This window comes from Thunnus albacares, chromosome 16, assembly GCF_914725855.1.
Source record: "Thunnus albacares chromosome 16, fThuAlb1.1, whole genome shotgun sequence".
Taxonomy (NCBI): domain Eukaryota; kingdom Metazoa; phylum Chordata; class Actinopteri; order Scombriformes; family Scombridae; genus Thunnus; species Thunnus albacares.
Genome location: NC_058121.1, coordinates 29,969,297 through 29,989,731, shown reverse-complemented (window position 1 = coordinate 29,989,731; position 20,435 = coordinate 29,969,297). Strand labels below are relative to the sequence as shown.

General features: G+C 42.3%; 3 protein-coding genes across 5 annotated transcripts in view; all 3 read right to left on the bottom strand.

Annotated features, from left to right (window-relative positions):
• The window catches only part of LOC122999424 (pleckstrin homology domain-containing family G member 3), a 41,536-nt gene extending 32,268 nt beyond the window's left edge, over positions 1-9,268 (bottom strand). Inside the window, exons 1-2 of one of the 3 annotated variants that reach the window (XM_044376339.1) lie at positions 8,520-9,268; positions 4,497-4,554 (exon numbers count right to left, since the gene is read on the bottom strand). In XM_044376339.1, coding sequence (XP_044232274.1) covers positions 4,497-4,545 — 49 coding nt within the window. In that variant the 5' untranslated portion in view covers positions 4,546-4,554; positions 8,520-9,268. Of the gene's footprint in view, positions 1-4,496; positions 4,555-8,454; positions 8,500-8,519 lie in introns of those variants that run through there. The other 2 variants (XM_044376338.1, XM_044376340.1) reach the window with 2 other exon arrangements.
• Positions 1-20,435, bottom strand: part of LOC122965688 — a gene marked incomplete at its 5' end in the record, with an annotated part of 164,309 nt that overhangs the window by 68,859 nt on the left and 75,015 nt on the right. The gene's annotated exons all lie outside the window — the stretch shown is intronic.
• Positions 12,110-19,296, bottom strand: LOC122999458 (kunitz-type protease inhibitor 1-like). The gene is made up of 10 exons (XM_044376399.1): positions 18,577-19,296; positions 17,713-17,873; positions 17,249-17,390; positions 14,558-14,728; positions 14,171-14,206; positions 13,942-14,070; positions 13,797-13,847; positions 13,537-13,707; positions 12,982-13,044; positions 12,110-12,839 (listed from the first exon to the last, which is right to left on the bottom strand). The coding sequence occupies exons 1-10, from the start codon at positions 19,007-19,009 to the stop codon at positions 12,658-12,660; spliced, it is 1,539 nt and encodes a 512-aa protein (XP_044232334.1). The 5' UTR covers positions 19,010-19,296; the 3' UTR covers positions 12,110-12,657.

Genomic DNA, 20,435 nt, shown 5'->3' with positions numbered 1-20,435 from the left:
CACACACACACACACACACACACACACACACACACACACACACACACACACACAGTTCATTATGTTTCTGCTCTGTGATATTAAACAAAATACTAAAGTACCCATGAGCCTCAGCAGCCGTTACTATGGAGACGCCTCCATCCATATTTCATATTCAGACAAACAGCAGCGTGACGCCAACCAGAGAACAGCTGATTAAAACAACAACTTCCCTTTCTGCTCCTCTTCTTCTTCTTCTTCTTCTGCAGTTGAACTCAGTGATCAATAAGTCGACCTGCTGCTGATTTAATGATCAATGATCAATTCTGTCTCTTTAAATCTACAGAAGATCAAACAGAGTCTCCAGCTGACAGTCAGACAAGAAAACCAGCAGCCTACCTTCAACAGAGACCAGCACAGAGACCAGGACCAGCACAGAGACCAGGACCAGGACTAGCACAGAGACCAGGACCAGGACCAGGACCAGAACTGATCAGGACACGGTCGACAGTCTACCTGCAGCCCTGACGGGAGGGGGCGGGGCTTAATCCAATTAGAGTGGGTGAGCAGCAGAGACGCCGCCTGCTGGACTGACTGAGTATCACACTGCTGCTCATCATCAGTTCATCAAAGTGACTCTAACTCCAATCATATAGTTATTGTTATTAATATTATATATTTTATTATTATTATTATTATTAATTCACTGATTCTAATTAAAACAAATGATTTTATTCAGTCTGTCTTTTGTCCTTCGTCTCTCTCCGTCCTCACTGATCTGAACATTGACTCAGTGAAATGAACCAAAACTAATATTGATCTATCAGGTGATAATTTACATACATGTTATTATTACAAACATGTTTCATCACAGACAAACAAAATGAGACAAATATATAAAATATAAAATATGTTCAAATCTGCAGAAAACAGCAGAAGCTGATAAAATACAAAAACAGGGACGTGATGATTATTTAAACTACGTCACCTCTACAGCAGAAACATGCTTTTAAATTTAAATGACTGAAGGAAACTCTCTGCTCTTAAAGGAGAATCCTACAACAACCACAATGCATTGCAAGCATCTCGTCCAATGACTGTACCTGTTTAGAACCAGTCAAAACGCTTTTTACACTGCCAGTCACATTCACACACACTCACATTCACACATTCACACACACTCACACACATTCACACACAGTCACACACATTCACACACATTCACACACACTCACACACATTCACACACATTCACACACATTCACACACACTCACACACACTCACACACATTCACACACATTGACACACTCACACATTCACACACTCACACATTCACACACATTCACAAACTCACACATATTCACACACTCACACATTCACACATATTCACACACTCACACATTCACACATATTCACACACTCACACATTCACACATATTCACACACTCACACATTCACACATATTCACACACTCACACATTCACACACTCTCACATTCACACATTCACACACACTCACACACACTCACACACATTCACACACACTCACACACATTCACACACACTCACACACACTCACACACATTCACACACACTCACACACATTCACACACAGTCACACACAGTCACACACATTCACACACATTCACACACACTCACACACATTCACACACAGTCACACACAGTCACACACATTCACACACTCACACATATTCACACACACATATTCACACACTCACACATATTCACACACTCACACATATTCACACACATTCACACACATATTCACACACTCACACATTCACACACATTCACACACTCACACATATTCACACACTCACACATATTCACACATTCACACACACTCACACATATTCACACACTCACACATATTCACACACTCACACATATTCACACATTCACACACACTCACACATATTCACACACTCACACACTCACACATTCACACACATTCACACACTCACACATATTCACACACTCACACATATTCACACATTCACACACATTCACACACATTCACACATATTCACACACTCACACATATTCACACATTCACACACTCACACATATTCACACACTCACACATATTCACACACTCACACACTCACACATATTCACACACTCACACATATTCACACACTCACACATATTCACACATTCACACACATTCACACATATTCACACACTCACACATATTCACACACTCACACATATTCACACACTCACACACTCACACATATTCACACACTCACACATATTCACACATTCACACACACTCACACACTCACACATATTCACACACTCACACACTCACACATATTCACACACATTCACACACTGCTGGCAGCCGTCAGGAGCAGTTCAGGGTTCAGTATTTTCAGAGGTCGAGCTGCTCTCTGCGTCCTGAGCTGCAGCTGTCCAATCGTCTTCTGACGGTGTGTTTATGGTGCGCAGGCTACGTGTACAGACACAAAGTTAGTGATCAGCGTTATTTATCTTCACTGAAGCTTCTCATCTACGAAACGTTGTTCCTCATCAGTCTGGATGTATCGAACCAGTGTGATGATCATAAAACTATCAGCACGTTTGAGTTATATTGATACTGCAAACCTACAGATACTGAGAGTATCGGCTGCACACGAGCTGCTGACCGCCAGTCAGAACCTCCCAGTCCACCTCCCAGTCCACCTCCCAGTCCACCTCCCAGTCCACCCCCCAGTCCACCTCCCAGTCCACCTCCCAGTCCACCTCCCAGTCCACCCCCCAGTCCACCTCCCAGTCCACCTCCCAGTCCACCTCCCAGTCCACCTCCCAGTCTGCTGTCGTGTGTGACTGTGTTCAAGCTGGACGCAGCGTAAAGTTTCCTTACAGTCGCTGTTCTGTGTTCAGAGTTACAGTCTGATATAAAAACAAAGTCAGCAGAGTTTTCAGTCGGTGGAGGTCACTTCCTCCTCCAGACCGTCTGATATCACCGCCATGTTCCACCTCATAGGTTGTAACAGTGAAGCCACGTCTCTGCTGTAAAGCTCGTTGTTTGTAAAGTTCCACAGCGCCACATTCAGCCTCGTATCATCAAACTAGTTTTATTCCAAACATGCTGATATTTTAAAGTCTTCAGTATTACGATATTTTCTCCATCGCTAGCGTAGCATGCTAGATGGAGTGTTTTGGGAAACCCACATTTTACCGTCCTTAAAGGCACCACCACAGAAAATGAGGAAAACAGTTTGTCGTCTGATGCAGATTTCCAAAGTCCACCAGAGTCCACATGAGCTGGGAGCTCTGGGAGCTCTGGGAGCTCTGGGAGCAACATGGAGGCAAGTTAAACACTGTTCATCTGCATAAACAACCCAACTGCAATGATACAATGTTTCCCTTTAAGCTAACGCTAAGTTAGAGTCTTAAATGAACTGAGACTGCTAACAGACTGAGGCTAATGCTAACAGGCTACAGCTAACTGGCTAAAGCTAATGCTAAGCTAATGATTAGCTGGTTAATCTCAGTTTATGAAGTAAAGTTGTGACATCAGACTTGCTTCACTCTGATTGGCTGCTCAGCTGAGGATCAGAGATTGTTTGTTAAGTGAAGATGAACTCTCGAACAGTTTTTAACTCTCTGCAGCAGCCATGCTTTTATTGTGAAACAGGAAGCACGACGTGTTCAGACTGCAGCACAAACATAGCTGGTATTCAACACAACTGTCCTGCTGCTCACAGACAGACGTCTTTTGTCCTGGATGAGGCGTGGTGGGGGGGTCAGACGCCGCCGGTTCCCTCCACCACCCACCACAGAAGAAGAATGAGCACACACACCGACAGACGACACAGAGAGGACGACAAAGACGCGTCTGTGAGCTGCAGACGGACTCACAGAGACGTTATTTCATGTTTTCAACATCACAAACACTGCAGACAACATGAGCTCCACTTATTATATTTTATATTTACTATGTCAGTATTTATTATTATTTTAGTATTTATAGATTTATGATCTCAGAATGACAATGGATGTGTTTTTCATTCTGTTTTCACATTTCTAATATTTCTTTAATCAATTGATGTGACGATGCTGCAGGTTTATATCTGACTACATTACCCATGAGCCCCGGCTGCTGCAGCTGCTCTGGAGAAGAAGCCAGTGAGAGGTGTGAATCAGATGGTCGCTATGGTTACTAAATTCACTCAAAGTAACCCAGAAATTAAAACTGAACTGATTTAATCATTCATGCAGTGTAACCATGGTAACCCAGCTAATTTAGCTAAGCCGGCTAGCATACATCTATGAGCATGCTACAGCTAAGTGTTGCAGAGTCGGTGAATTATTAACAGTTTGACTTCCTGTACCGAACGATCCAGGACGAACACGCGTTACCGTTACAGCGCTGATACTCAGTCAACAAACACCTTCACTCATCAGACTGCAGCCTGAAGTTAACGAGAACATTTAAACAACATTTAAACAACATTTAAACAACGTGACCAATCAGAGTTTCTTACCTTCACCCATCGGGACGTCACAGGAGGAGCTGCGAGATCCTTCAGGCATCACACCGACCTGCACACACACACACGCACACACACACACACACACGCACACACACACACACACACACACGCACACACACGCACACACACACACACACACACACACACACACACACACACACACACACACACACACAAACAGTGACAAACAGTCAAAATCTCAAGACAAAAACTGAAACTCAACGTTTTAGTTCAACGTGAACAAGACGTTGTAAACATCTACGTCTCCATGGCAACGGAGCAAAGCAGTAATTAGGAGACTTAACAGAGTTCAACTTTACATCTCAGCAGGAAGAGTCTGAAACATCTTCATGAAGCTTTTTACCCGTTTCTGTTATTAAACTCATGAAGAGAAGCAGAGAGAAGAAATAAAGAGAAGAAGAAGAAGAAGATCAGGTGGTCGCTGATGAAGCGCAGCGCTGGTTCTTCTTGTTTTCTCTACTTTATCAAACATCCTTTATTTTATTTTGTATTATTTAGTTGTGTCTGAGACATCGAGGGATAATTAATCCTGAATAATTAATATAAACATCCTGTCACATGATTCTTCTCTGTTTTAATAGATCTGAACTGAGAAGATCAGTTTTCAGTGTTTGTCTCCTTTAACCAATCACAGAGCAGCGAGGTCACATGGTACAGAGGTAGAACCTGATAACTAGTCAATCAGTTACCAACTATTGAACTAATCACCAACTGTTCTGATAATCAATTACTGGCTTTGACTAAAGTCCAAATTCTCTGATTCAGCTCCTTTAATGTGAATATTTTCTGGTTTCTTTAGTCTCTTTGACAGTAAACTGAGAAACATTTTATGGACCAAAAGACTAATTGATTAATTGATAATGAAAATAATCGTTAGCTGCATCCTGGTTGGAACTTCAGAGCAGAAAGTTCAAGATTTCTGACATCAAAGCTTTAATTTCCTCAAATGTTACAGTCAATGACTGTTGTGTGTGTGAGTGTGATCAAAGAGGAAGTTAATAAAGGTCATAAAGTGTCTCGTCTCCTCTGCAGGTGTGTTCAGGTGAAGGTGAGCGGCCAGTGATGCGTTCAGGGACACTGCAGCAGCTCAGTCAGCAGACGTGTTTATTACACAGCTGATGGATGTTCACATCACATCCGTAACTCGACGTTAACGCAGCGGCAACTAAATGTTCCGTTGACAGCGGCGGTCGGTGGGAAGTGATGACGATGCGTTCAGAGTCCGTCTGTGTCTCAGGTGAGAACACCTGAGTCAGCGCTCTGTGTTTATTGGACGATGAGGGCAAAACAGGATCCAGACGGAGCTGAGACGTCGTGTTTCTGTCTGCAGCTCAGACTGAACTTTACTGTAAAGCAACGACGATAACTTATAAAAGTACTGACTCATATTACGTGAATATTAATCTGTAGCTTTTATTTATTTTAATGTATTTTACTCCTCTTATGTTTCTCTTGTGTTTATTGACGTGAACACGCCGTCCTTAAAACTGTCGGAGGTCAGTGATGTGTTTAGTGACTCTGTATGAAAGTACAAAAGTGTTTTCAGCTGAATGCAGAGAAGCATCTCAGGATGTTACACTCCTTTAACCACTTCCTGTCTGGACCACAGCGAACAGCCCTACAACATGAAGTCTGTACCTGACTGACTGAGTGATGAAGTTACACCATTGGTCAGCCACGTGTCAGGAGGCGTGTCCACACCGTCCAACCATAAACTAGTTCTGACCGAGTCTAGTTTTCAATAAGGTGGCTAGCAACAAAAAGACCTGAACTCCTCTTCACGAGGGGAGTCACCACTGACTGTGATCAGTGGACCAATCAGCAGCCACACAGAGACGTGAATGAGCTGTGAACGTGCGAACGTAACAACCAATCACTGAGCCCCGTTGTTTGTCCGGGGAACTTCTTCTCTTTGTTTTTATTCTTCATGATTGAACTTGTCTTGACTGTTTGATTTCTTACAGAGTTTATAACAGTTTGACTTGATTCTCTTTACTTTCATTGTTTACAATCTTGTAGGCTGATATAAGTTGTTACATCATGATGTCATAGATTCATGATGTCACTATTATTCAAATTAGTGTGTGATGTCATCTGGCAACTTTACAAACAGACTTCAGCTTCGTTCCACTGAAAATAGTTGTTACACCGTTAAAATACAGTTTCAGTTCCAGCGTAACAATGAACTTTGTCGCTTTGTGTCATTTAACACACACATTTAGTCAGTTAGCTATTAAACTAGCATGTTAGCAACAGTCAGTTAGCTATTAAACTAGCATGTTAGCGACGGTCAGCTAGCTGTTAAACTAGCATGTTAGCGACGGTCAGCTAGCCGTTAAACTAGCATGTTAGCGACGGTCAGCTAGCCGTTAAACTAGCATGTTAGCGACGGTCAGCTAGCCGTTAAACTAGCACGTTAGCAACAGTCAGCTAGCTGTTAAACTAGCATGTTAGCAACAGTCAGGCGGTCGGTCAGCTGACATTTACAGCTGCAGTCCGTTAATATTAGAAACTTTTGGTCCTGAAGCTTGGAGACGAATCTACAGACACAACGAGAGCTGCAACTACGATTATTTTCATTATTGATGAACCTGCCAGTTACGTTGGTTCATCTTTTAGTTTATAAAACATCCCATAATCTCAGTTTCTCAGCGACGACATCTTCAGATGTCTGACTCAAAAATAAAAAAATATTCAGTTTGTAAATAAATAAAACAAAGAAACCGACAGCAGATAAATGAGTTTAAACACTGAAAAACCTTCATCTCACATCATCATCATCACGTCATTTATTGGCTGCTGATCGATTGAACTGATTGAGCATCAGCTGACGGCGGTCCAACTCCGGTTGCCATGGTAACCTCAGTGAACAGAGACAGGAAGTCCTGCTGAGGGTGTGAACGCCCTGAGGCAGCGTGTCTGAGCATGCTCAGAATGCATCTGATCAGGTCAGGAATCTGACCTGTTACCATGGAAACACAGTGTAGAGACACACAGGTACAACCTGTTCACTTCCTGTTTCTATGTTTACTTTATTCATTTAGTTTGGTTTATTATTGATTTATTAGTTCGTTTTATTGATTATTGTAAACTTTGTATTCCTGTTTTATCTTTTAGTTCTTTTTATTTGAGTGTTTGTATAAAACTCTTTAGATTTATGAGACTGTTTCCTGTGATGTGATGAGATTTACTGCTGATAAATGACTGTAACACACTTTAACATCACTAAACATTCAACACTAAACACTAACTCAGTGTGAACAAGCTTCATGTAAACTGATAAAAACAGACAACCAGACTTCAGGACAATAATCCCACATTTTACAGCCAAACTGTCTTTATATTGATTATTTTCTCTCCTTTGGACTCAAAAAGTTGAAACACGAATCTTCATTTTGTTATTTTGCTTTCTGCAGAGATATAAATCTGACAAACATGTCTCAATAACTCTGAATCTTTTATATCCACCGTTCATCTCGGCACAAAACACAATCATGAAGAATCTTTTTATCTGATCAAACCTGCGCAGAGTTCAGACTTGTTCTGTTTGTTGAGTCGTTGCGAAACAAACCGGCAACACTTGAAGTTTCCTATAAACAAGTGTTGTCTTGTGTGTGATATTTATACCGAATCAAACCGTCATTATTGATGATTTGAATATTGATTATGTTGAGTTGTGAGAGGAGGTTATTTCCTCAGACAAGCAGGTAACCTTTAAACGATTAGATTCCTTAACGCAGTTCATCAGTAACCACACCTTCAGGCTGCAGGCGAAGCGGAGACTTTCTGACAGGATCGATTATTAATTTCACTTCAGATTAAAGAAACAAAGTCAAACTGAAGCTTCGCGTCTGTTTTATAAATGTCTGAAGTTTAAAGTGAAGACAGAAGCGAGCAGAGCAGTTAAACCTGCTGAAAGACTTTTTACCTTCATATTTCCTCTCAAACATTTCCTGAAACTAACTGAACACGAAGAGTCGAGTCTCAACTCACCTCGGTGACGTTTAAATACAGAAGCTTCCGTAAATGTTCCGTAAAGTCGCATCAACGCTGACAGTCGGTTTAAATTCTCTCTGTTCGCTGTTTTCTGCTCATTAAAACATCCGTCTGCTGCGGACACATTCCGACCGTCTGCGCATGCGCCTCATTCAAAGAGTAGAAAAAAGACGTGAAGAAAAGTAGAACTCACCATCAGCTCCACTCTGAACACTGGAGGTTCCACTGAGGACCAACAGAGGGTTCTACCGAGGACCAACAGAGGGTTCTACCGAGAACCGACGGAGGGTTCTAAAGACCAACAGAGGGTTCAACTGAGGACTGAAAGAGGGTTCAAAAGACCAACAGAGGGTTCTACCGAGGACCGACGGAGGGTTCTACCGAGGACCGACGGAGGGTTCAAAAGACCAACAGAGGGTTCTACCGAGAACCGACGGAGGGTTCTACCGAGGACCGACGGAGGATTCTACCGAGGACCAACGGAGGGTTCTACCGAGGACCGACGGAGGGTTCTACCGAGGACCAACAGAGGGTTCTACCGAGGACCAACAGAGGGCTCTTAAGACCAACAGAGGGTTCTACCGAGGACCGGCGGGGGGTTCTACCGAGGACCAACAGAGGGTTCTACCGAGGACCAACAGAGGGTTCTACTGAGGACCGACGGAGGGTTCTACCGAGGACCAACAGAGGGTTCTACCGAGGCCCAACAGAGGGCTCTTAAGACCAACAGAGGGTTCTACCGAGGACCAACACAGGGCTACCTGTGGACCGGCGGAGGGTTCAAAAGACCAACAGAGGGTTCTACTGAGAACCAACAGAGGGTTCTAAAGACCAACAGAGGGTTCTACTGAGAACCAACAGAGGGTTCTAAAGACCAACAGAAGGCTCTACTGAGAACCAACAGAGGGTTCTACCGAGAACCAACAGAGGGTTTTAAAGACCAACAGAGGGTTCTACTGAGAACCAACAGAGGGTTCTAAAGACCAAAAGAGGATTCTACTGAGGACTATCAGAGGGTTCTAAAGACCAACAGAGGGTTCTAAAGACCAACAGAGGGTTCTACTGAGGACCATCAGAGGGTTCTAAAGACCAACAGAGGGTTCTACTGAGAACCAACAGAGGGTTCTACTGAGGACCATCAGAGGGTTTTAAAGACCAACAGAGGGTTCTACTGAGAACCATCAGAGGTTTTCAAAGACCAACAGAGGGTTCTACTGAGAACCATCAGAGGGTTCTACTGAGGACCATCAGAGGGTTTTAAAGACCAACAGAGGGTTCTACTGAGAACCAACAGAGGTTTCTAAAGACCAACAGAGGGTTCTACTGAGAACCATCAGAGGGTTCTACTGAGGACCATCAGAGGGTTTTAAAGACCAACAGAGGGTTCTACTGAGAACCATCAGAGGGTTTTAAAGACCAACAGAGGGTTCTACTGAGAACCAACAGAGGGTTCTACTGAGAACTGTTTTTATTGAATGTTGAAAACATAGAGCCAATAAAAACCAAACAGCAGAACAAAAATAATCAAAGATGCTTTAGCAGCTTTACAGATGGTAAATGGACTGTACTTGTATAGCGCCTTTCTAGTCTTCCAACCACTCAAAGCGCTTTTTACACTACGAATCACATTCACCCATTCACACACATTCATACGCTGAATGGGTACAGGGGCTACCATGCAAGGTCCCAACCTACCCATCAGAGGAAGCTAACCATTCACACACATTCATACACTGATGGCACAGCCATCAGGGGCAATTTGGGGTTAAGTGTCTTGCCCAAGGACACATCGGCATGTGGACTAGAGGAGCCGGGAATCGAACCGCCAATCTTCCAATTAGTGGACGACCCGCTCTACCTCCTGAGCCACAGCCGCCCCAACAGGAAGCATAACAGGAAGGAAGCATAAACATGACTGTTATATGACAGTATAATATATATATTGATTATTGACAGTAAATATTTAGTAATATATATTTAATGACAGTATAATATACATTGATAATGGACAGTATATATTAATATATATACAGTATATATTATATATTTAATGAGTGTGTACAGGAAGCATTAACAGGAAGTTCAAGCTGCAGGTTTGTTTTCGTTGGTTGACTGCAGAGACTCAGATTAAATCTTTACTGAGTCATTAAACTCTGCAACATTTAACTTCACTTTAATCCTTAAAGATCAAATTCTGCTGTTTCTGCTTCAGTGACGTCAGGAGGAAACTTTACTCTTAAAATGACTCCAGAACATCTGACTGACAACTTATTAAAAACACATAAAACACGTGTTGGTTTGTGTGTTTTTAATAAGTTTAATAAGTTTAACTGATGTCAAATATGAGACACAGAAACACAAAGAGATCAGCTGGTTTAGGTTCAGTCTAATGTGATGCAGATGTTACTGATGCTGATTGATTGATTGATTGATTGATTTCCTGCTGCTTACCTGGAAAACTCACCTGCCTGAAAGCTTATTGTGTTACTATGACAACCATGTTTCTGATCTGAGCTGAACATAAACTATATGTTTATTTCAAATGTGTTATTTTTATTTAATGTGGTGAAAATGAATAAAACATAGAAACCAACAGCTTTAGTTTCAGGCTCCACTGAACACTTTAAAGTTTTAAAGGATTTTTATGGTTTAATATAAACGTGTCGCCTCCTGCTGGACGTCAGAGCTGCTCTCTGACCGTCAGACGACACAAACATTTCAAACTTTAACTTTAAAAACCAACTGTGACCCCATAGAAACAGTTCATGTGTTTATGAGTGAACAGAGTTCACAACAAAACCTGTTTCAGCCTGTCAGAGCACACACACACACACACACACACACACACACACACACAAACACAAACACACACAAACACACACACACACACACACACACACACACACACACACACACACAAACACAAACACACACACACACACACAAAAACACACACACAAACAAACATTCAGCTTCATTATTACAGTTTCTGTTTGTTTCACAGGTTGAATTTAAAGGAATTTACAGATTTTACAGTCGTATCATCGTCTCTGTGCTGTCGGTTGTAAACCTGTATCTCCAGTTTGGGCGTCTCTCTCACTTGTTTCTTGTTTCTCGTGACGTCATCAGCTGATACCGACAGCTGGAGATACGAGGTTTACAACCGACAGCTGAAAACACGTATCATCATCACATTTCCCATTTAATAATTATAATCCTTATAAATTATAAGGATTATAATTATTATTTTTATAAATAAATACATCTGCTCCTTTAATTTGTGCTAAAATAAAGAAATCATGTAATTTTAAAATAAAACTGCTGAATTAATTTAAGACTTTTTAATTCTGCTTTTATTATTCAATGTTTGTTGTTTGTTTCCTGAACTTTCAGCTTCATTCATGTTTAAAGGGTTAATGTATTATATAATGTTTCCTTCTTGTTATTAACTATGTTTATATTGTTTTATGTATTTGCTCTTATTGATCCTTTTATCTGCCTTTTACAGCGTCTCACAACACTCTCTAGCCGCAGCTTTCAGCTGCATCTCATGGTCTTCCTCAGCGTTCATGGAGACGGTTCAGTTATCGTCATGAGCTTCAGAAACAAGTTGAAGTCGTTTGTTTGATGTTTTATCGTTTCGTCTCTTTAATATAAAGACGTTAAATGTATTTTGTGACAGTAAATCTGAAACTTTATTGACATCAGAAACTCTGAACATTAAAAACACGACGGCAGCAGATGTTGAACAACCTGAGATGATTCAAATAACAGAATTTCATATTTACAGTCAAACTAACAATCATTCACACGTTTCAAACACAAACTCATAAATACATTAAAACAGATATCAAATATATATAAACAGTAAAGATTCACCTGAGAAACCCAACTAAACAAAAACATGTTCATACAGAAAAATACAAGCTGAACATCTGATATGTAAAAACTGAACTGAGCTCATTTAATAAATATGTCGCTCAGACTGAAAATCTGACAAAGATTCACAGAAACAAACAAACAGAAACACGAGCAGAAAAACAACAAGAAAACAACAATTAAAAGGAAAATGACACAAAAACATCAACACGTCAGGCAGCAGCAGGTTGTCACGGTGACAGCGGCGGTGATGATGTCATACGGGTTTGGTGGTGCTGTTGTAAACGAGCGAGTCCTGCTCGGGCAGCGCCACGTGGGCGGGGCCTGTGGCGACGGGGCGGTGCGAGCGCTCCCGCCGCGACTTCAGGAAGCAGTAGGTGAGGATCGCCAACAGAGCCAAGATGGCCACCGACAGGACGACGGCCAGCGCGATGGAGCCTGAGGAGGAGACTGTGAGGTCACTTCCTGTCACTGCTGACTGTGATACTACATGTCCATCATCATATCATCATCATCATCATCATCATCATCATCCTCATCCTCATCAGAATAAACTGGTGGAAACATAAGTCTGTCTCACCTGAGTCGTCTTCATCTTCATCCTCGAAGCGTTCAAACATCCCTCTGGCGAAAACATGTCGCTCTGCAGACACACGGAGAGAAGAAAACCAGTTAAAGTGAACTGGAACAGAGAACGAGGATCCTGATCAATGAAGCCGCATGTTTAATGCTGTATGACTCTACAGACGGGAGACTAATGAAAGGAGCCTCGTTATTGATCCTACAGTCCCTGAACATCATCGTTCATAAAGATCTTCCTCATGTGGTGTTGTGATGATGATGATGATGCTGGGTTGAGATCAGGTGACTGTGAAGGTTGTAACATGTGATTCATCCTGGAAGAGACCACTCCCATCAGGATGAAGCTGATCACTCACAACTACTTTATATTGATTAGCAGTGACCCTTCCCTCTAAGCCAGCATAACAGAGCCCCCAGACCCCCTCACTGCAGGGGTCCAGCATCCAGACCTGGACCAGGTTTTCCTCTAATCTGTCTCCCGTCTGTATATAACTGTGTGTTTAATACTCTAAGGATCTATATGTGCTGTGTGTGTATCAGTGTGTATTTGTACCAGTCACTCCGTCGCAGGTCTTGCTGCACTTCTCCTCCGTCTCAAAGTTGTTTTCATTTCCGTCACAGCCACCAAAGGTGAAGCGTTGACACTTCCTGTCCAGAGGGTCGTAGTACCAGCGGGTGTGACTGGCCCGGCAGGGGCCGGTGCGGGGGGGCTCCGTGCACCGAGCTGAGGGGGCGGCGGGGGGGGGGGGGGGGGCACAGTTAGCATGTAGCCTGTTAGCTTGTTAGCTCAAAGAGACAGAGTCACACACTGACCTTTCCTCTCGTTCACATCGATGCTCAGCAGCCGAGAGAGGGTCTGATTCACTGAGGAAGAGGAAGAGGAAGGTCACTGCCTTTAGTTCCTGCTGAATGTGTGTTCTTGTGTGTGTGTGTGTGTGTGTGTGTGTGTGTGTGTTACATTTGTTGCAGTGGTTCTCATCTGATCCGTTGCTGCAGTGCGTCACGCCGTCACACTCCAGACTTCTGTCCAGACAACAACTACTGCTGCAGACCAGCTGATCAGGAAGACACGCAGACCCACACACCTCTGCGCACACACACACACACACACACACACAATCATATTTACACTTTACACCCTAAACATGCTGCAGAGCTGAGATGAAGAGGTGCATTGGGGGACTGACCGGTGGTGGGCAGAGCGATGCTTCTCTCTGACGTCACTGTGGACGAAAACACTCATCAGTAGTATTTAACCAGGATGAAGCAGAACTGTGTGTGTGTGTTACCTGTGTGTACAGTCAGGTGTGTGTGTGTGTGTGTACTGTCAGGTGTGTGTGTTACCTGTGTGTACAGTCAGGTGTGTGTGTTACCTGTGTGTACTGTCAGGTGTGTGTGTGTGTTACCTGTGTGTACTGTCAGGTGTGTGTGTGTGTTACCTGTGTGTACTGTCAGGTGTGTGTGTGTGTGTGTGTACTGTCAGGTGTGTGTGTGTGTGTGTACTGTCAGGTGTGTGTGTGTGTGTGTACTGTCAGGTGTGTGTGTATGTGTGTACAGTCAGGTGTGTGTGTTACCTGTGACTCCTCTGCAGGCGGAAATACACTCATCTTTGGACAGGAAGTTGTTGTCGTTTGATTTACAGCCTCCGAACACAAACTGCACACAGTCGCCCGTCTCTGCGTCATAACGCCAGCGAGGAAACGAAGCGCGACACGGACCGACCTTCTCCGGAGCCAGACAGTACTCTGATAGGACAGAGGAGGTCATGTGACACAGAGTCAGACAGTACTCTGATAGGACGGAGGAGGTCATGTGACACAGAGTCAGACAGTACTCTGATAGGACGGAGGAGGTCATGTGACACAGAGTCAGACAGTACTCTGATAGGACAGAGGAGGTCATGTGACACAGAGTCAGACAGTACTCTGATAGGACAGAGGAGGTCATGTGACACAGAGTCAGACAGTACTCTGATAGGACAGAGGAGGTCATGTGACACAGTTTCTGCTTCATCAGTTTCATTGATATAAAACTAAATGTTTGTCTTTGACGTGAGGAAGAAAAAAATCAACTTATCACAAAAATCTGAATAATTTAAATGTGAAGCATCAAAGTTCTTCTTTCAACCATGTCACATGGTCTCCTCAATCATCACTTTAGCAAGTAAGTGGACCTTGAGTTGGGTTTGTTTCATCAGATTCATATGAGCAGGTGATCAATAATCAATAATCAATAATAGGAGGAACACAGCTGGGGAGGGGCGGGGCAAAGAACAGATACTGATCAGGTGACTTCACAGATAAAGAATAAAAACAATGATCAGTGGGCGGTAACCATGGTGATGAACCTTCATACACTGTTACACCTGTAATGTGCAGTTACAGATGTGTCACTACTTTTTATTACGATATGTTTCAAACGGTGGTGAAAAAGCACTCAGATGCTTCATTTAGGCAGAAGTAATAATAGTGCAAACAAGTACTAAAGTGTTCTGAAAGTATCAAAGGCAAAGTACTCATTACACAGAAAGGCTTGTTTTTAAGTTATTATCATTATTATTATTACATATTTGGAGTTAGAGTTGATTTTAATTTCTTTATATACAACTGAGTAGTTTAATTTTATTAACTGATCAGATGTTTGTGTGAAATCTTAATTTAAATTAAAGTCAGATACATGAGATGCATTAATAAGTATTGTATGTTTCTTGAGTCAAAGTATAAAATAATATTAAAAACTTGAGTTTTTTTGAAGCACAAATACTTCAGAATTAGTAGTTGAGTAAGTGAGTTCATTTCACTTTTACCTCATTTACACCTGACATTAACATGTGATCAGTATCTGGATACGTTACCTGGATAAAGTAAAACATGTTATTGCTGTGATGGCAACCTGTACAGCGTGACCACAGCCATTAGAAAAAAATCTAACTAGTACGTTAAAAGGTCACCGAGCTCCGCCTCTTCCTGCTAGTTAAAGCAGGCCCCGCAAAAACTACAAGTACCAGCAGCTAGAAGCCTTCCCCTCATTAAAACTACAAGTACCAGCAGCTAGAAGTCTTCCCTCGTTAAAACTACAAGTACCAGCAGCTAGAAGTCTTCCCTCGTTAAAACTACAAGTACCAGCAGCTAGAAGTCTTCCCTCGTTAAATCTACAAGTACCAGCAGCTAGAAGTCTTCCCTCGTTAAAACTACAAGTACCAGCGGCTAGAAGTCTTCCCTCGTTAAATCTACAAGTACCAGCAGCTAGAAGTCTTCCCTCATTAAAACTACAAGTACCAGCGACTAGAAGTCTTCCCTCATTAAAACTACAAGTACCAGCAGCTAGAAGTCTTCCCTCATTAAAACTACAAGTACCAGCAGCTAGAAGTCTTCCCTCATTAAAACTACAAGTACCAGCAGCTAGAAGTCTTCCCTCATTAAAACTACAAGTACCAGCAGCTAGAAGTCTTCCCTCATTAAAACTACAAGTACCAGCAGCTAGAAGTCTTCCCTCATTAAAACTACAAGTACCAGCAGCTAGAAGTGATTTAGAAATGAATGACAGCTGTTTCTCATATTGAGATCTGATCACAAACAAGAACACATGTTGAAACCAGGTGTGAACGTGACTGAACTAAACATGTTCATAAAGTGTGCTGATGAACACTTTTCTCCCACAATGCAATGCACACAGGAAATGCAGCAGCTGGAAAATATCAGAATAAAATGCTTCAGAAAGATCTCAACCAACAAAAACATAAACATAAAATATCCATCTGTCAAGTCACAGTTTTGGTCGATACTGAAAAACTGTCAAGTGTGCACAGTATATTTACAGATTAACCCTCAGCAGGGCGTGTGTGTGTGTGGTAACATATATTTACAATGCGTCAGCCGACACAAAAGTCAAGATGACATAATAAAAGCCTCACAGAGCTAGTTTAGTTTCTGCTGAATGTGTGTTCTCTTGTGTGTGTGTGTGTCAGATATTCCAGTCTAACCAGTTTGAGTCAAGGTGTGGATCATAGCTGTGAAACAACAAACACTGATTCAGTCGACTGAACATGGAATCTCTCAGCAGATTAACTGATTCTGTCTTCATCAGCAGAGTTTAACTGATCAATAAACGGACATTAATGAAATGATCGATCAATGAACTGATCCTGAATCAGCTCAAAGACTTTAAGTTCAGTTTCTTTACAAAACAACAAACTAAACAAACACAGTTCAGATTAAACTGAACACAGAAATAACCAGTGGACTACATTTCCCATGAGCACTCACTGCTGGTCAGCTCCGGGCTGAGCACCAGGACGGTGACCTCGGCATCGTCTGATTGGTTGTTGGAGTCGGTGACGGTCAGCTGGAAGACGTACGAGCCCGGCTGCAGGTTGGAGAGCCGCACCTGGTCAGCTAGAGCCGTCGTCTGCAGAACCACATTCAAAAACAATTTAAAACTTTATTCATCTGGACGAGAGAACAAGTTCTGTGTGTCGCAGAGGAAGAGACGCATTCAAATAATAAGAACAAACTTTATTTAAAACTTCTTTAACACAGAGAGACAACAGGAAGCTCCGCCTTCTGCAGAAACACATTATAAAGCTGCAAAAAACTCAACTATTCTGAGTCACATGACACGTCACATGTACCTGCTCATCATCCTGTCCAGTGAACACGTGTCAGCTTTTACCACACATGACTGTTTCTGCTCTGAAGTGAAGCAAACACATCATTTCAGGAGTTTTTACCTCCATGGTGACGCCGGCGTCTCCGCTCTGCAGACTCCAGCGGTAGCCGGTGATGTGGGCGTCGTCCAGCGGCAGGCTCTCGGTGCCGTTGAGCGTCACCGTCTCTCCGGGCTGAACGACCACGTCACGACCCGCGTTGGCGATGGGCGGAGCCTGCCCATCTGGAGACACAGTGATGTCACACAGGTTCATGTCATGACTGAGTTCATGTTCACGTCTCTGATCAGTTTCTGATTTTAGAGTCTAGAAAATCTGATAATTATATAAACACTCAGCAGGAACATCTGTGTAACTTCTGTAAACATAATTTATGTTCATATACGACTGAATTACAGCAGAAATATGATTGTAGGGAACATAAAGCTGGACGGATTATTGTCGTGTTCATGAAATGAAAACAGTTTTAAATCACTGCACAACAATATAACACCATGTTTATTAAACTACAGCTGCAATGATTAGTCGATTAATCGATTAATTGCCATCTATTAAATTAATAAGCAACCATTTTAATAACTGATTAAACGTTTACATCCAAACGTTTTATTAGTTGGAGTTTTAATTTCCACCAACTTTAACTTTTAGTAGCTTTATTCATATTTTCTTCTTCTTCTAACCTTAAATCTGTTTATCACCTGGATTCACCTGCAGGCTTTATGACGTCACAGCTAGTTCAGTTTGCAGCAGTATTTTTTTTTTAAGATCTTTCAGGTGTGAGAGCTCAGTTAATGTTAGTCATATATGATCTTTATTAATCTCCTGTTGATCATCTTGTGGCCCTGCAGGGGCCCAGAGCCCAGGTTGAGAACCCTTCCTGCTATGAGACTTTATGTAACTGACCTGCGGGTCCTCAGGTGGACTCACCTGCTGCCGGCGGCCCCGCCAGGTACTGCAGGAACACGGACTTTCGGATGTAGCTCAGGTATCCGACCTGGTTCACGAACCTGCACACGAAGCGGTTTCTGTGGACGCAGTTGAAGAGGACGCAGGCGCGGCTCTCCTCCGCCGCCGCTCCGCTGCTGCGCGGCTCCAGCAGCGCCAGGTTGCAGCGCGGGTCCTTGCAGCACGCGAGCTCACAGAACTCCGCGGAGGGCGCATGCGCAGTGGACAGCAGAACCGCTCCCTCCTTCACCGCGTCTTCCGCGTCCAGCACGAAGTTCTCCTGACCGGAGCGGAAAGCGCCGCTGCAAGACGCGTCCTCTGCCGCTCCTCCGCCGGGCCGCAGCAGCAACAACAGCAGGGGGAGGAGGAGGAGGGAGGAAAAGGAATGAGAGGAGGAAGACGAGAATGGAGGCATTTTCAGCTGCAGTCAGTCTGAGTGTGGGAGGAAGAACACTGTTTACCGCGTCCTGACGCGTGTCGCCGCTCCGCGCGGATCAGTTGTTGTTTCCGCAGAAAAAGAAGTGACGAAACGTTTTTAACTTTGTTGTCAATTAAAACCTTAAAAGATTAAAAAGACAAAGTGTCATTAAAGACTGCTGCTGTCGCCTGCGCTGCTCAGGTGTGTCTCACCTGCTCACATACAGGGAGACAAACACACGCTCCGCCCACAGGCCTGCTGACTGACGCGGCTCTGACGTCACGCAGGTGTGTCGCACCTGCAGCAGAGACCTGAGATCTACGGGATCCTGCTGGTGTTAAAAACAAACTTGAGCAAATATATCAAATGTCAAATTAAATATCAAGTGTTTAATAGACTGTTAGTTTCTTTCATGTTGTTGCTGTTTAAACTCATTCACACCTCAATCAACTGGATTCATGTTTCTATGTGTTGAAGCATCAATCAGCCTGAACAGCTGCTGCACTAATATTATTAACTTTATTAAAGCACATTAACTTTGTTTAGAAAAGAGATATAAAGATCATTATAATTATTATTAATGATATGAATATACAGGATATAACATGTTGGATTAATAAACTTTAATTTATGATGGGCAGCTGAGTTCTTATGACCAAAGTACAATTAACAATGAATAAAAAGGATTTAGGTTTTTATTGTTTTATTGGACTTTACAGCAGCCTACTTTCCTTTTCCATTGTATTTATATAACATATCTGCAATCATTCTACAATATTACTCTATAATATAATATTCTATGGTGTTTCTATAATATTAATATTTCTCTGCACTACAGTGACATCACATTGTAAATATCACATATGGTCACATATAGCAACATGATTTCCAGCTGTGATTGTTGGTAAACTCATTAATGTGAGACCTGACGTGTCTGTGATTACTGGATATCTGATATCTGATCAATGATCAATGATTCTGACCCTGCTGATGTCCTCCTGGATCAATCTCCAGCTCTGATTGATCACCTGCACCACATCATCATCATCATCATCATCATCATCATCATTATCATCATCATCTTCATCATCATCTTCATCATCAGCCTGGAGCCACACACACTTATCTGATCAATAAATCTATAACAATATGTCTTAATGTAAAACAGTAAAAATACATTATTATTTGTCTGTGTGGACATTTATACACTATTAATACATATATCACTATTCTATTAATATACTAAAACTGAACTATTTTAACTTCATGTTCAAACTATAACAGAATGAATAATAAAGAAAATGTGGAAAATACATTTTTGTAAATAATTTCTTTATACATGTTGTACTTATTGTAAATAAACATGTTGTAAATAAAGTTATTATTATCACTTGCATGATGTTAGTGACATATTTGAATATTT